This window comes from Trichomycterus rosablanca, chromosome 9 (genome assembly GCF_030014385.1).
Source record: "Trichomycterus rosablanca isolate fTriRos1 chromosome 9, fTriRos1.hap1, whole genome shotgun sequence".
In the NCBI taxonomy this organism is placed as follows: domain Eukaryota; kingdom Metazoa; phylum Chordata; class Actinopteri; order Siluriformes; family Trichomycteridae; genus Trichomycterus; species Trichomycterus rosablanca.
In genome coordinates this window covers 11,440,723-11,458,488 of record NC_085996.1, presented here as the reverse complement: position 1 = coordinate 11,458,488, position 17,766 = coordinate 11,440,723, and the positions used below count along the sequence as shown (strand labels likewise).

The 17,766-nt window shown below is 45.1% G+C and overlaps 1 protein-coding gene across 3 annotated transcripts in view; it reads right to left on the bottom strand.

The window, feature by feature from the left end:
- The window catches only part of sh3rf1 (SH3 domain containing ring finger 1), an 82,449-nt gene that overhangs the window by 63,301 nt on the left and 1,382 nt on the right, over positions 1 to 17,766 (bottom strand). For all 3 annotated transcript variants that reach the window (XM_063001884.1, XM_063001886.1, XM_063001885.1), the window contains exon 2: positions 14,540 to 15,062. In XM_063001884.1, the coding sequence (XP_062857954.1) occupies positions 14,540 to 14,890 (351 nt within the window). In that variant the 5' untranslated portion in view covers positions 14,891 to 15,062. The remainder of the gene's footprint in view (positions 1 to 14,539; positions 15,063 to 17,766) is intronic.

The window sequence follows — 17,766 nt, the reverse complement described above, 5'->3', positions numbered from 1 at the left end:
TCTGGCTCAAAACTGACATTTCAATTCATTCCAAAGGTGTTAACCAGGGTTAGCGTAGCGGCATTTCGCAGATCGCTGGCGTTCTTCGACACCAAACTCGTCAGACCACATTTTTGGACCTCGTTTTATGCAAAGGAGGACGGTCAACTTGGAAATGAGTTTGGTGTGGAAAATCTCCAGTGGTGTTCAGAGAGCCCTGACCTCAACCTAACTGGACAAGTTTGTGATGAACTGGAATGCTGATTGTGATTGTGAGCCAGGTTCTCTCATCCAGTATCAGTGCCTGACCTCATAAATCTGTTGACTAAATTCCCACAGATACCTTCTTAGAAGAATGGAGGCTGTTCTGTATCTCCAATTCACCTCACTTGCATAGCTTTGGACTGTGGGAGGACCAGCCAACACACACGGTTGCCAAGAAGACGTGGGGCACGTAGGACCCACCCATTAGACACGCACATACACACATTCAGACAGGTAAAGACAGACTGAAGATAGCTAAGCTCTGTAGAAAACACATGGTGCAGGTATAAACCTGTATAGTAAGTGTGTGTGTGTGTGTGTGTGTGTGTGTGTGTGTGTGTGTGTGTGTGTGTTGAAATGTAAAACCTGATTTCACAAAGCCCCCCCAGCACTGTTAGATTCCAATGGTAATGTGCTTTACACCACACTTTTTTTCAAGCGACCCAAGCAACTCTGTACAATCTGGTCCCACTGTGGTTTACAAGATGTAACAAAGCCTCCACAAAGGCGCCCAGGTGGCACAGCGGGATATTCCGCTAGCCCACCAGCGCCGATATTCTGAACTCCTCGGTTCGAAACTTAGCGTTGCCACCGGTCAGCTGGGCGCCACCCAGCAGGCATAATCGACAGTGCCTGCGATGTTTCTGCTAGGGCTGGATGACCGGACTATGGGGGTGGGATCTAGCAGTTCCACAGGACCATGGAACGCATGAACAGGTTTCTTATACATCCAAATGGGAAAAAATACCTTGAAACTCAACGACGCCACTCCCAGAACCAACTGACGTCGAGTTTTAAGGCACCACTGTACTTGAATTTATTTACATTCCCAGATGGTCGGGTCGAGCAGTGGTCTATTATGCTAGCCCACCTGAGCTGAGATCTGGGTTTGAATCTTAGCGGTGCTAATGGCCATCTGGGTGTCTAAACAGACATGATTGAATAGAAGTAACCGTCAGATGAATAGAAGCTTCAGGTTTTCAGACGTTTGTTTCATGTTCTCAGACTTCTAAGGAAGCATAGCACAACCTGTACAAAACACATGGTGCATGTGTAGACCTGTGTGTAGACCTGTGTGTGTGTGTGAGGTACGACAGGAGTTTCCATCATCAGATAAACTTGTAACACTAATGAAAGACCCACATGCCCAACGTATTCCAAAAAAGAAAAACAAAAACAACCCAAGATCGAGCTCACCTGTAATCTAAGGTGAAAGAAAACGCAGCATTTACACCCACACATGCTCCACACGCTACACTCTTACCCACACCCTTGCCCCGAGGCACAATATATCAGAGGGTGTGTATCCCAAGCTACAGCTGGATCACCTCGCACCTCCCTCTTGCGAAATGTAACCTCCGGGTACAGATACAAAAAGGCTAGAACACAGACTCCTCACAGACTGCAGGCTACACCCATACACAAACACTGCATCCAAATGCACAGGACTGGCGCTGTTAGCTAACGTGCTAACGTCAGGTCATTAGCTTAATGACTGAAAGCCAGAAAGTTAGAATTTGGAAAACAACAACCAAAAAAAAAACTGAACTATTTAAACACAAACCCAGTTGAGAGGAATAAACAAGGATCTGGCAACTGCTTCCAGCAAAACAACTGCTGATAATTTACAGCAAGATTTAAAAGGCTAAATAAATGATGTGCAAAACTGGCTTTTGCTGATTGTCTGATGTATGCAATTTACGGGTTGCCAGAAATATCAAATGTAAACTACAACATCTGGAGGCGTGCACCAGAGTTGAACATAATGCAAGAATTACAAAATAAAAAAAGTACATCTAGCACGGAGTTGGTCCGGCTGTGCATATGTCTGTATGTGTCTAAGCTCAACTTATTTGTCCTCCACCATACTTCACAGCTACATAGACTATGATATAAGAACATTCCTCTCCCTTCCTAATTACTGAATGCAGCCACACCCATTACTTAAAGGTCTGCAAGTTCATTTATTTATTTTTTCATTTTGTCTTCATGTTTCTTGCATCACTTTATCCTGATCAGGGTCACAGAGGGTCCGGTAAAAAAAAAAAAACTTTAACTCATTCCTCCTCCACCATACTTTACAGCTACACTACGTACATGCACATAATAACAGAGCAGATCTTTTAAATGCACCTATTGCTTAAAGGTCTATGAGTTCAGTTATTCATTTTATCTTCATGGCTTGAACTGCTTTATCCTGGTCAGGGTCACAGAGGGTCCAGTTTCCCCAGAATCATATCCCACAGATGCGTCGGCCATGTTTCTCTAGGGTTCGTTGTATGCACAGGTTTCTAGTGTTAGCTTTTTTCCTTATATGGAAGTAAAAGGCTCATTTGAACCATCAAAAACTGCTACTCAATCCTCCTCCACCATACTTCACAGCTACATTACATGCACCTAATTACTGAGAGCAGATCTTTCAGATGCACCGATTGCTTAAAGGTCTGCAAGTTCATTTACTTGTTTTTTCATTTTGTCTTCATGTTTCTTGCACTGCTTTATCCTGGTCAGGGTCACAGAGGGTCCTGGTTACCCCAGAATAACTGAGGACAGCTGTGCAACACATCCCACAGACGTGTCAGTCATGCTCTTCCATGACAAACTCAGCAAACCGTTTCTCTACGGTTCGTTCTATGCAGGTTTTTCCTTACATGGAAGTAAAAAGGCTCCCTTGATTCGCAACTCATTTCTCCTCCACCATACTTCACAGATACACTACATGCACCTAATTACTGCAGACGCACCAATTGCTTAAAGGTCTGTTGGTTTAGTTATTATAATTTTTTATTTATCGTCATGTTTCCTACACCGCCTTATCCTGGTCAGGGACGCAGAGGGTTCGGTTTCCCCCGAATCACTGAGGACAGCTGTGCAACACATCCCACAGATGTGTCAGTCATGTTCTTCCATGACACACTCAGCAAACCGTTTCTCTACGGCTCGTTCTATGTACACTCCGACTTACCTCCTCCACCATACTTCACAGTTATTACTGAGAGCAGATCTTTCAGACGCACCTATTGCTTAAAAGTCTGTTGGTTCAGTACAGAATCACTGGGGACAGGATGCCAGCCCATCAAGGGACCTTGGTCGTTCACCTGCAGACAGGCAAATTGTGTCTACATGTAGACGCCCGACCAGCCAATACCACTGCTGTGGATTCGAACCCCACTTCTTAGCAGTAACCACCAAGCGCACCACATCATGAATGTGTCTCTATATCTCTGTCTGTGTCCCCATGTCTGAGTGTATCTGTCTGTATGTGCGGATCTGTGCGGGTTCTATAAGTCCGAGCCTGTGTGTGTCCGTGTGTCTCTGTCCGACTGAGTTAAGTACAGCGTTGGCTGGAGGGCTTTGGCCTTAACAAGAGGGTGCCGTGACACAGGGCTGAGCCAGCCAGAGGTCTTTGCGGCGTGAATGACGTCATCACAAAGGGCCAGTGTGAGTCAAAGTGGCGTGGCCGGTCACGGGAGGGAATAAACAGCAACCCTACTGAGGGCATCATCATCCTGAGTGGTGAGCGGACCAGAAACACTCATGCTGGCAGAATTGGGAAAATGAAAAGCTTCACACATCAAAGCGAGGAGTGTATGAAGAAACCTATCCCATGATGCTGAGCAGCCGCTGACTGATTTTAGCTCACGTGCCGACTTTTATATATTCCAGTCACACAGATGCTTTGTCATAGAATGCCACATTTCTTTTTTTTTCCCCCTTTTATCATGCTTCCTCTCCACCAATGCCGATCCCTGCTCTGATTGAGGAGAACAAAGCTAACCCACGCCCCCTCCGACACGTGGGCAGCATGCCGTATGCATCTTATCACCTACACTTTGACGAGTGCAGTGCAGCTCAGCACTGTGTACGGAGAGACACACCCTGAGAGCACTCTTCTCTCATCTCTGTGCAGGTGCCATCAATCAGCCAGCAGAGGTCGTGATTGCATTAGTTACGAGTCCCTATCCGGCTTAATCCCACCCATATCTGAACAACAGGCCAATCGTTGTTCATGTGGCCGCTCAGCCTAGCCGGCAGGCAGAGCTGGGATTCGATACGATGTATTCGAGATCCCAGCTCTGGTTCCAGCGTGTGTTTTTATCACCGAACCACATCTGGTGAATTCTAAGTGTGCTGTCATGAAGCGGGAACATCGAGGAGCAAGAACAGCTCAGTACAATTTCTTACTACTAAATTTAATCATCAACCTTTACATTTTAACAAAGAAGCGTTTGCACAGCCGCTCAGGTGGCGCAGCGGTAAAGTACGCTAGCGCACCAGAGTTGGGTTTCTAGATACATCGTATCGAAACTCAGCTCTGCCTTTCCGACTGGGTTGGGCGGCAGTATGAACAACGTTTGGCTGTTGTTCAGGGTTAGGGGTAGAGCATAGGTCCTCATAACTGGTACGACTGCGGCCCCTGCTGGTTGACTGACGGTGCCTGCACAGGGCTGAGGAATAACATTGAGGGGGGTGTGACCCTCCGTGCGCAGTGTCTCTCGGTGTATGAACTCGGCTCGTGCAGGCGAAAAATGCAGGCTGTACTGATTGCGTGCCGGAGGGGGCGCAAGTCAGTTGAGTGGGGTCCTCAGTCAGCGGCAAAAAAGGTCGAATCAGTATAGAGAACACAGGGGGGGGGGGGGGTTTGATAATTAAAAAAAAAAAAAAAAAAAAAAAAAAAAAAAAAAGGCGTTTGCACACACATGGGAAGAACATGCACTTTACCTGGGCATCGAACCCAGGACCTTCTTGCTGTGAGGCGACAGTGCTACCCACCGAGCAACCATGCCACCCGAAGAGCCACAGAATAACAGATGCTCTTCCAGACAAGCATGAAGTCGGCAGGCTGCTTCTTTTAACAAGCTAGCCGTGGATTCCCGGACAGAGCCATAATACAGGAGGGTCACGCTATGCTCTCTGTGAATGATCCACCACTTGTGGTCACCTCGACCAGACAGCAGAGGTTGCACTTCTGCAGCGGCAAATAGGAGAAATTCCATCAACCTTCTCCTATGAGGCAGAACCAATTGTGTCTGTTCGGAGCCCAGCCAGGTCGATAGCACTGCTGAGATTTGTACTTGACAATCAGATCACTCTGCAGAGCGTATTAGACCATTTGAGCAGCAAAAATGCTATTAGCCAGCTAGCACCAGGAGCTAAATTAACTTTGAACTAACACGATATGTCTTTTGATTTTAAACTTATTAAAAAAAACATATACAGTGTATCACAAAAGTGAGTACACCCCTCACATTTCTGCAGATATTTAAGTATATCTTTTCATGGGACAACACTGACAAAATGACACTTTGACACAATGAAAAGTAGTCTGTGTGCAGCTTATATAACAGTGTAAATTTATTCTTCCCTCAAAATAACTCAATATACAGCCATTACTGTCTAAACCACCGGCAACAAAAGTGAGTACACCCCTAAGAGACTACACCCCTAAATGTCCAAATTGAGCACTGCTTGTCATTTTCCCTCCAAAATGTCATGTGACTCGTTAGTGTTACTAGGTCTTAGGTGTGCATAGGAAGCAGGTGTGTTCAATTTAGTAGTACAGCTCTCACACTCTCTCATACTGGTCACTGAAAGTTCCAACATGGCACCTCATGGCAAAGAACTCTCTGAGGATCTTAAAAGACGAATTGTTGCGCTACATGAAGATGGCCAAGGCTACAAGAAGATTGCCAACACCCTGAAACTGAGCTGCAGCACAGTGGCCAAGATCATCCAGCGTTTTAAAAGAGCAGGGTCCACTCAGAACAGACCTCGCGTTGGTCGTCCAAAGAAGCTGAGTGCACGTGCTCAGCGTCACATCCAACTGCTGTCTTTGAAAGATAGGCGCAGGAGTGCTGTCAGCAATGCTGCAGAGATTGAAAAGGTGGGGGGTCAGCCTGTCAGTGCTCAGACCATACGCCGCACACTACATCAAATTGGTCTGCATGGCTGTCACCCCAGAAGGAAGCCTCTTCTGAAGTCTCTACACAAGAAAGCCCGCAAACAGTTTGCTGAAGACATGTCAACAAAGGACATGGATAACTGGAACCATGTCCTATGGTCTGATGAGACCAAGGTTAATTTGTTTGGTTCAGATGGTCTCAAGCATGTGTGGCAGCAATCAGGTGAGGAGTACAAAGATAAGTGTGTCATGCCTACAGTCAAGCATGGTGGTGGGAATGCCATGGTCTGGGGCTGTATGAGTGCAGCAGGTGTTGGGGAGTTACATTTCATTGAGGGACACATGAACTCCAATATGTACTGTGAAATACTGAAGCAGAGCATGATCCCCTCCCTCCGGAAACTGGGTCGCAGGGCAGTGTTCCAGCATGATAATGACCCCAAACACACCTCTAAGACGACCACTGCTTTATTGAAGAGGCTGAGGGTAAAGGTGATGGACTGGCAGAAGCATGTCTCCAGACCTAAACCCAATAGAACATCTTTGGGGCATCCTCAAGCGGAAGGTGGAGGAGCGCAAAGTCTCGAATATCCGCCAGCTCCGTGATGTCGTCATGGAGGAGTGGAAAAGCATTCCAGTGGCAACCTGTGAAGCTCTGGTAAACTCCATGCCCAGGAGAGTTAAGGCAGTTCTGGGAAATAATGGTGGCCACACAAAATATTGACACTTCAGGAACTTTCACTAAGGGGTGTACTCACTTTTGTTGCCGGTGGTTTAGACATTAATGGCTGTATATTGAGTTATTTTGAGGAAAGAATAAATTTACACTGTTATATAAGCTGCACACAGACTACTTTTCATTGTGTCAAAGTGTCATTTTGTCAGTGTTGTCCCATGAAAAGATATACTTAAATATCTGCAGAAATGTGAGGGGTGTACTCACTTTTGTGATACACTGTATAGTATAAAATTGGATATATGTAGGAACTGGGTGTTGCACAATGAGGGAGCTCATGGGGGGGGTGGTCTAAATTTTTTGGCTTATATACTATATACACAGTACCTCTTGCATTTGCCACTGACAGTTTCTCAAATTTTGTCATATCCGATTCCCTTTAGTAGCACAAAACATCATCACACACACACATGACTCCGGTGGTGGCCGAGAGGGGTTGAAGGCTAGCACAGACGTCCTCGAACATGTTTAGAAAAAAAAGTGGTGACTTCACATATGCAGTTGTTGGACGGTGCAGGTTAATCTACACCAACTAGTTAGTAGGCCTACACGAATGACCGTGGACACAGGTTGAGAGAAATGAGAGAAATGACAGGGTAACAATCTACCTATCTCAAGGGCTGCACACAAAGTACAAAGCCACCATCGGTTAAAATAAAACCAGCCGTTCAATCTGTCTCACACAAACAAAAGGTGACCCTTGAGCATGTTTGCACAGTAAATCGGACTCTTAAACTAGCGCAGACTTCCTTTGGAGCGCAGGACGTTCCTGCTGATTTGTTCAACCATAAAAGCTTCAGCTCGCAATGTCTTGCAAGACGAATGTGAAGCTTTTCACCAGATTTTGCTCTAGAAACATTACATTTCATTAATCGCTGATTATTTTATCCTAGTCGGGGTGAACGCGGGTCCAGTTCTACTGGGAAACACTGGCCACTAGGCAGGAATACCAATCCAGTGCAGAGCTTCGGCTTTTGACCCCTTATAGCCTCTTCTGCCAAGTTCACACTACACGACTTTCTGATTTGCCGGGTCGCTGTACAGTTCACACTACACGACTGAATCTATTGCACTCGGGAGTCTTTTCAGTCGGTGTATAATTCACACTACACGACTGATCGGTGATGGGGGTTTCACACTACACCATCTATCACCAACTGGAATCGAAGCGAGCTTCTCGGGTCTCCCAAATATCGTTTTGTCACGAAAACAAACGCGATACCACGTCCAAACATGCACGTCAACAAGTAGCAAGCGATCAAAGTTTGTGCGCGTAAAAACAAAGAGAAAAAAAAAATGAATCTTAGTGGATTTTGCTTGGATTGCTCTATAGTGAGTTTGAGGTTAATTAATATTTTTGCAATGCAACGTTGGTGTTTCGTAGAGAACAATCAGGTCAGAAATACTGTAAAACTTGTGTGTGTGTGCCGGTGTATTACGATATACAGTAATCCCTCGCTATATCGTGCTTCGACTTTTGCGGCTTCACTCTATCGTGGATTTTATATGCAAGCATGTCTAAATATAAATCGCGGATTTCTGCCGACAAGGAGTCTTTTTATTTCTGATACATGCTTCCTCAGTTGGTTTGCCCAGTTGATTTCATACACGGGACGCTATTGGCGGATGGCTGAGAAGCTACCCAATCAGAGCACGCGGTTAAGAATCCTGGGTGCTGATTGGCTCAGCGAAGGAGAGACGCATTAGATTCTGCTTTATGCTGTATAACTGTGCAGGAAATGTTTATAAGAGTGTGGGAGGGTTTATAAGGGCTTAAAATATATAAAAATAACCATATAAACACATGGTTTTTACTTCGCGGATTTTCACCTTTCGCGGGGGGTTCTGGAACGCAACCCCCGCGATCGAGGAGGGATTACTGTAAACTGTATTAAGCCCCTGTACAGCCACACTCCTCCCATGCATGTATCCTGCGTTCGACATAGCACTCATTGCCAGTTGTGCAACTCGGATTGAGATATCCGACATGCTAGAAATCTCGATCTGGTCGCTCGGCGAGTGCAGTGTTCGCTGCACCACCTGTGCACCCGTATGGCGCATTTACATTAAAAGCGGCAAAAACGCTTTTGCGCCGACTAAGCCGCTGTTTTCTATGGAGTGTGACGGAGCTCTTTAGCTTGCCGGCGCGCACCCTACACTTTTCCTGTGATGGGCTCGCGATAAACTTTGACCTGGTTTGCCGCTTGCCTTTGCGAAGCGCCTCCCATGAGACGAACTGTTTGATATGACACGGTAAAAGCCACTCAGGCTGTACGAACAACACTTAACGTGATTTATTGTACTGTTCATGTGTCTGTCTTTTTTTCTTTTTTACCCCTTTTTCTCCAACTTTAGCGCATCCAATTTCTACCCATCAATCATCCTCTCACTAATGCTGGTCCCTGCTCCTGATTGGGGAGGACGAGGCTGCTCCACGCCCCCTCCGACATGTTGCACAGCAATTGAACATCTTATCACCTACACTTGACGAGTGCAGTGCGGTACAGCGCTGTGCATGGAGGGCCACACCCCCTACCGCACTCCTTCCCCATCTCTGTGCTGAGAGTCTGAGAGAGAGTCCCCATCCGGCTTTAGTACCGCCCCTTATCTGAACAACAGGCCAATCGTTGTTCATGTGGCCACTCAGCCTCAGCCGGCAAGGCAGAGCCGAAATTCGATACGATGTATTGAACAGCGTGTGTTTTATCGCTGCGCCACCCGAGCGGCTCAAGTGTCTTTCTTTTAATACATTAAACCACGTTAAGCTTTTGTTTTTAATGATGGGTATTTTAGATTCTCGGAAAAGTTGATTCTCACCATTTCTCAGCACCTTAAGCTATAACACAAGTTTAAAAGTGAAACAGAGGGAAATGTGCTAAACACAGATACATGTGTGGATTTGACAGGTTATTCCACATAAATGAATATTCGTCTCATGCAATGAAAAGAAAACACATCGTTGGGAGCCCGGTCTCGTCGATAGCACCCCGAGTTTTGTATTTGGGAACTTGAGCTGTTCATGGTGGAGGGCTAGCCAATCAGATCCTTAAGCATTAGACCATAGGAGCGGCAAATTTAGCCAGGAGCGAAATGGTGATAGATATCCATATAGAGATGATGGCGTTTTACTGCACCGTTCAAGCCTAGCGCTGAGCAAAGCTGCAGTTTGCTTCGAGGCTAACATTGAAGCGCAAAACGCTTCCCATGTTTAAGATGCAGAGAGGACCACTTTATGTTCTTTGTATGTCCCCGCTGCTCATGCCGACACCTCAACCAGACAGTAGGCGTGATCTTTGCAGGGGCATGAAGGTGACTGACACTTACAGCCACCTGTGCTTGTACAGCAGTGCCAGACCATGTTTCAGACCGTCTGCCACCAAGCACCCGACTTCTGCTTCTTTAAACGCGGCAGACTGAGCCCAGGCGGCAGGGTGACATTTGTTCCTCGGGCCATTTCAGCTCCTGACACCTAGCACTTTTTTTTTTTCTTTCATGCCGCGTCTCGTCCCATCCTCCAGCCCTTGTTCCGATTCCCTTCACGCCTTCCACCCCCGTTCGTCTGAAACCTTTATGGGCTTGACAGCTGCGCATGTCGGTGAAGCGACGCACCACGTGTGATGTTTACTTCATTAGTGCGCTCAGCTCGTCACGTTCGGGTAGACAGACAGAGCGAGAGAGATGTGCAGGGTGGCAACCGGGGCATATAGGTGGTGGCTGGGTGAAGATGAAAAAAAAAAAAAAAGAAAGAGGTCAAAGAGCACGCTGGTACTCATGAGCCCCAGCATTTGCTCTGTAATCTCTGAGATGAGAGCTGCTTAACCCGAAACAGGTGCATCTTCCTCTATCAGGCTTCAACATGAAAGACTATGTAAATGTATCCAAACAGACATTTCAAAATTATGTGGACACCCCTCTTGATCTAAGCGATTCAGCCACATCTAGTCTAACAGGTGTATAAAGTCAACTTATTTTTAACATCATGGATTTTAACACAGTCATTGTATCTCCAATTCACCTTACCGGAGCTCCCGGAGGAAAGACACTCAGACTTGTTTCTACACTCACTGTCCATTTTATCAGCTCCACTTACCATATAGAAGCACTTTGAAGTTTTACAATTACTGACTGTAGTCCATCTGTTTCTCTACATACTTTAAGCTTGCTTTCACTCTATTCTTCAATGGTCGGGACCCCCACAGGACCACTACAGAGCAGGTATTATTTAGGTGGTGGATCATTCTCAGCACTGCAGTGACACTGACATGATGGTGTTGTGTTAGTGTGTGTTGTGCTGGTATGTATGGATCAGACACAGCAGTGCTGCTGGAGTTTTTAAACACCGTGTCCACTCACTGTCCACTATTAGACACTCCTACCTAGTTGGTCCACCTTGTAGATGTAAAGTCAGAGACGATCGCTCATCTATTGCTGCTGATGAGTTGGTCATCAATAAGACCTTCATCAGTGGTCACAGGACGCTGCCCACATGGCGCTGTTGGCTGGATATATTCTTAATTCAGCAGTGACAGTGAGGTGTCTGATCCACTCATACCAGCACAACACACACTAACACACCACCACCATGTCAGTGTCACTGCAGTGCTGAGAATGATCCACCACCTAAATAATACCTGCTCTGTAGTGGTCCTGGGAGAGTCGTGACCATTGAAGAACATAAAAGGGGGCTAACAAAGCATGCAGAGAAACAGATGGACTACATTCAGTAATTGTAGAACTACAAAGTGCTTCTATATGGTAAGTGGAGCTGAATTTTTTTTTATTAATTTAGATAAATAAAAGGGGGACCTCCTATTAACGCCAATGAAATGGCCATCAAGCTTGTGCCCATATATTCCACTTTTTAAGGTACTGGTCTGTGATATGAACCTGAAACTGGTATTAAACCAAAGTCCAGCTAATTAGTAACCATATCACGTTATATTAAGGTTTAAAAGATTTTCCAGCAGAACCACAGATTCAAATCAAGCAATATTTTCTTTGAAGCAGGCGATACTCAGCTCGTATATGTTAACCTGGTCAAATGAACAGTAAATCAGCCACCAAAGGGTCCAATTTAGTCGTAACCTGAACCCTAATAGACGGCTTGAGGAGAAAAGGCTTTACAGAAGCTGGCTGCGACCGAATTTGACTCTCCGTGCGCTCAGAACAAAAGAGCCGATGACTAAGAGTAATGCGAGCAGAAAAGAAGAGGGTGATTACAGGGACATCTGTGTTTTGGTCCCGATTCAGACCGAGAGCAAGACGGCCGAAAAAGAGCAAACAAAACAAGCTGCCGTCATGACAACCGGCCAGGTTCATCGCCAGATAAGCAAAACATCTCGCCGCGAGTGTACGATGGCGCTACACAAACACACGGTTGTGTGCGGCCACAATAACGGCGGCACCACCGTGTATACTTTTCTCTTTGTCTCCGATTCCACCGTGCGCCAGCATGCACACGCCGGGTGAAGCGGAGTTCAGTTCGTTTCTCTCGCCACTCTTTGACGTCGACTTCTGGAACGCAGGAAACCACAGAGCTTTAGATGGGAACTGGGCTATAGAGCAGGTGTTCAGAACTATTAGGAAAGTTCTACCCTTGACTTATTTGGCATAAGCAGAAAAGCTTCTGTTTGGTTGGCTGCACTTGCCAGATCACCAAGGGCGTTGCATTATTTAATTTCACAGCATTAAGGTACAAAAATCCTCCTATTTACTTTTTTAAACTGGATCTAGGAACTCAAATACATCAAATAAATATGGTGAGAAAATAACACCACTAATGCCACCAAAGCCACCAGTTCTTGGGTCAAGACCAGTAGCATTTCATTATTTTTTCTGTACCCGAGAACCAGCTTTTCAGCATGGCAGAGGGCACTGAAACTGGCACTATGATGGTGGAAAAAGGCCAAAACAGCTGTAATATCAACCAGCTTATTTAATGCCAAACACAGTCATGGACATTTTTTTTTATCTCCAATTCACCTCACCTCACTTTGGAAGGAACCTGGAACTCCGGGAGGAAACCCGCTCAGACACGGGGAGAACATGCAAACTCCACACAGAAAGGACCCAGAGCTCTCCACCCATGACCTTCTTGAGCCACCCTGCTGCCCGTGCTAAAGTTCATATATATATATATATATATATATATATATATACCGATCAGCCATAACATTGTTTCCACACACACTGTCCATTTTATCAGCTCCACTTACCTTTGTAGTTCTACAATTACTGACTGTAGTCCATCTGTTTCTCTGCATGCTTTGTTAGCCCCCTTTCATGCTGTTCTTCAATGGTCACGACTCTCCCAGGACCACCACAGAGCAGGTATTATTTAGGTGGTGGATCATTCTCAGCACTGCAGTGACACTGACATGGTGGTGGTGTGTTAGTGTGTGTTGTGCTGGTATGAGTGGATCAGACACAGCAGCACTGATGGAGTTTTTAAACACCTCACTGTCACTGCTGGACTGAAAATAGTCCACCAACCAAAAATATCCAGCCAATAGCGCCACGTGGGCAGCGTCCTGTGACCACTGATGAAGGTCTAGAAGATGACCAACTCAAACAGCAGTAATAGATGAGCGATCGTCTCTGACTTTACATCTACAAGGTGGACCAACTAGGTAGGAGTGTCTAATAGAGTGGACAGTGAGTGGACACGGTATTTAAAAACTCCAGCAGCTCTGCTGTGTCTGAACCACTCATACCAGCACAACACACACTAACACACCACCACCATGTCAGTGTCACTGCAGTGCTGAGAATGATCCACCACCTAAATAATACCTGCTCTGTGGTGGTCCTGTGGGGGTCCTGACCATTGAAGAACAGCATGAAAGGGGGCTAACAAAGCATGTAAAAAAACAGATGGACTACAGTCAGTAATTGTAGAACTACAAAGTGCTTCTATATAGTAAGTGGAGCTGATAAAATGGACAGTGAGTGTAGAAACAAGGAGGTGGTTTTAATGTTATGGCTGATCAGTGTATATTATATCCGAGCAATACCAACTTATCAGAGTTCTGTTACTCTCTCATCTCTCAGGTACATACGTGAGGACCAGAGATCCACAGCATATGCACTACAAACTGAAATTAATTTGATATTTTAGTGGTGTAGAAAGTTTTCTAATGTCATTTAACCTAGTGGCATGGCTTTCTGATTCCTTAGTATAAACAATGACTAAATACTAAATATTCTTTGTGTCCATATAAATAGGGTGAGACTGTGCCTATTATGCAGTCCATAGATCCATAGATCAAATGTAATACAAGAACCACATTAGTGACATCAGTAGGAGCTTACAGGGTAATGTACAAAAAAGAAACCCCTCATTTAAAATGGCTTAAAATCGCTTAAAAAAAAAATTACTTGTCGTCAATATTACCAATGTTCCAGAAGCTTCTAAGTTATAAAAGACCTGATTCTGGATATAATTACATTACATCTGACCAAATGGACAAATTTCCTCTGAGCATAGACACCCACTTTATACACAAAGCAGTCAATTCAGCCCTGTTTTTCCCCTGTACAAAATGAGTAACACATTTTTACAAACATTTAAAGGGCACATGAATACAGCATCAAACAGCATACAAACTGTAATCAACCACTATTTTACTCAGCTGGATGATGGGAAAAAACTCACTCACCCTGACTGGGGTACTCTTGGTCTGCACTCTCTGGGGCTGCCCTCCTGCATTCGTCTGCTCTCTGCCTCCCCCACCGGCCAAGCCGTTGGCACAGCCCGTGCCCGCTCGCCATGGCCGCTGCTTGATTCCATCGAGCAGACGCACGAGGAGAATGTTGCTGGGCAACTCATCCACGCCGCTCTCCACCAGTGTTCGGCACTCCGGGCACCGCAGCTCGCCACGTGATCCCACGATGCCGAGCAGGCAGCGCCGGCAAAACGTGTGCTGGCACGGCAGAACCTTCGCCGTGGCGTCCAGCCGCTCCAGGCAAACCGGGCACTCCAGAAGATCCAGGAGGGCCGATTCGTCCATGCTGGCGTTCGCGACGTTCCTCGTTTACTCCAGCCGGCCTCTTGGACCAGACAGAGGCATTGTGTGTTTGTCTGTGTGTCGAGAGCTTGGAGATCCACCCCCACTGTCACGTTACTCCCATACCACCATTATGGTCAGCATTGCAGGGAGCAAGTAAGAAGCTTTGCTGTCACTGCAAGAAGTGAGAAACAAAGTAGCAGAAAAAGTCGTGTGAGAAAAAGTTTGTGAACCCTTTGTAGTCAACTGGACTTGCCTAAACGCTGTTCAAACATTTGTTTGGATACTGAATACATCAGTATTAAATGTCTTGGCTGAATAAAAGTATGTGAACCCTTGCATTTAGTAACTAGTAGAACTTTTTCAGCAGCAGATTACACAAGATTCATCAATTCAAGTCTTTTAGGTCGAACACAGTCATGGACAATTTTGTATCTCCAGTTCACCTCACTTGCATGTTTTTGGACTCGGGGAGAACATGCAAACTCCACACAGAAAGGACCCGGACCGCTCCACCTGAGAATCGAACCCAGGGCCTCCTTGCTGTTAGGTGACAGTGCTACCCACTAAGCCACCATGCCGAATGTACACCGATCAACCATAACATTAAACCCCCTCCTTGTTTCTACACTCACTGTCCATTTTATCAGCTCCACTTACCATATAGAGGCACTTTGTAGTTCTACAATTACTGACTGTAGTCCATCTGTTTCTCTACATACTTTGTTAGCCCCCTTTTCGTGCTGTTCTTCAATGGTCAGGACCCCCACAGGACCCCCACAGAGCAGGTATTATTTAGGTGGTGGATCATTCTCAGCACTGCAGTGACACTGACATCGTGGTGGATAAGACACAGCAGCGCTGCTGGAGTTTTTAAACACCTCACCGTCACTGCTGGACTGAGACTAGTCCACCAACCAAAAATATCCAGCCAACAGCGCCCCGTGGGCAGCGTCCTGTGACCACTGATGAACGTCTAGAAGATGACCAACTCAAACAGCAGCAATAGATGAGCGATCGTCTCTGACTTTACAACTACAAGGTGGACCAACTAGGTAGGAGTGTCTAATAGTGAGTATATGACAGTGAGTGAGTCCAGCAGCGCTGCTGTGTCTGATCCACTCATACCAGCACAACACACACTAACACACCACCACCATGTCAGTGTCACTGCAGTGCTGAGAATGATCCACCACCCAAATAATACCTGATCTGTGGTGGTCCTGACCATTGAAGAACAGCATGAAAGGGGGGTAACAAAGCATGCAGAGAAACAGATGGACTACAGTCAGTAATTGTAGAACTACAAAGTGCTCCTATATGGTAAGTGGAGCTGCTAAAATGGACAGTGAGTGTAGAAACAAGAAGGTGGTTTTAATGTTATGGCTGATCAGTGTAAGTTTGCATTCATAGAAAACACAACCATCATGTTATAGGTCGCTACACTTACACTCTTTTGTAAAAAATTTCTGATAACATATTTTTAACTGTATTAAATGGTTTTCAAATGCACTGTTCTCTTAGTAAGTGCAAGCTTACCAGGACACAAAGCAGCAGGGAAAGCCCCAGCCTTCATGCTCCCTCCACCAAGTCAAAACACAGACAAAACTGGCTGACTTGTTTCTACTCACTGTCCTAACTTTAATTTACACATCTGACAAGTTATGAACCAGGCTCTTTTCCATGTATTCTAGTGTGCTGTAAGGAAACACTTTCATCAAAGCAAAATTATTCAAGAGTCAGATTTCAGCCAACAGGGAAAAACAACAGATATTATCTACCAGGCATCAAAACATTTCCAAAACAATACATTACATAACACAGAACTGTGTAGTGTGTTACAAACTAACTGATAGCATAACACACTAGGACCAAAAAACACAAAATAGGTGATGCATGATATTAATTTTTCACAGTGATTAACTACAACACATTCTCTAGGTCCAAACAACTTCTTTCGGAAGTTTATAGTGAGTGAGTTTGTTATTATATATATATAAATATATGCTGGTGCAAAATATACATACAACAATTTAGATGATTTATTTGGTGATATTGTACGTTCTATACTGTTATTTAACTTCCTAGCATGGCTTCTATGATGAGCCAGCTACCCCCCTACAATAACTCGATCCCCCCCTACCCTTTTTTCCAGCACTGGACTGTATGTTTCATTATTCACACATACAGTATGTATATATTTACATATAGAATATATAGTGTTTTTATTATACGGTTGTACTGTATAATAGTAATTGCATAACACAGCTAATGTTTTTATAATTTCCTTATTTTTTTATTTTATTCTACTCTATTTACTGTACTTACACTGTACTGGAGCTGCTGTAACACTCAAATTTCCCCCATGGGGATCAATAAAGGAATCTTATCTTAACTAATTCAATTACAGTAATTATTATATTACTGCTTACGACTTTTTGTGCCCATATAAATAAATAAAAATAGTATAAATAGTCTGATGTATATATTAGAAAACTACATGGAACAGTGGTCTCTTGCCAGGGTAAGGATGAAAATTCAAACGTTCACCCTTATGCTGAGAGGAAATTTGTCAGCAACAAAGAAGCTCATGATGTGACATGCAACAAAATCCAGTCAAGTCAATTTTGGACCAGGGGCCAGGCAGCCTCTAAGCCCACAGTGACGTAAACCCTGCTTGACAGTGGGCAGTGTCATCCATGTTCCAGTTTGTTTGGAGATTCTTGGGGTACATCTGACCATACTGATGAATATCCTGTCAGCATAAGGAGACCTGATCCTGCCAAGAGAGCATTGCTTTGTTTGGTTCCTGATGGGTGCATTCAAACTAACCTTATTTATATGGGCACGGAAAAGTCAGCAGCTGAAGCTAATCGGTC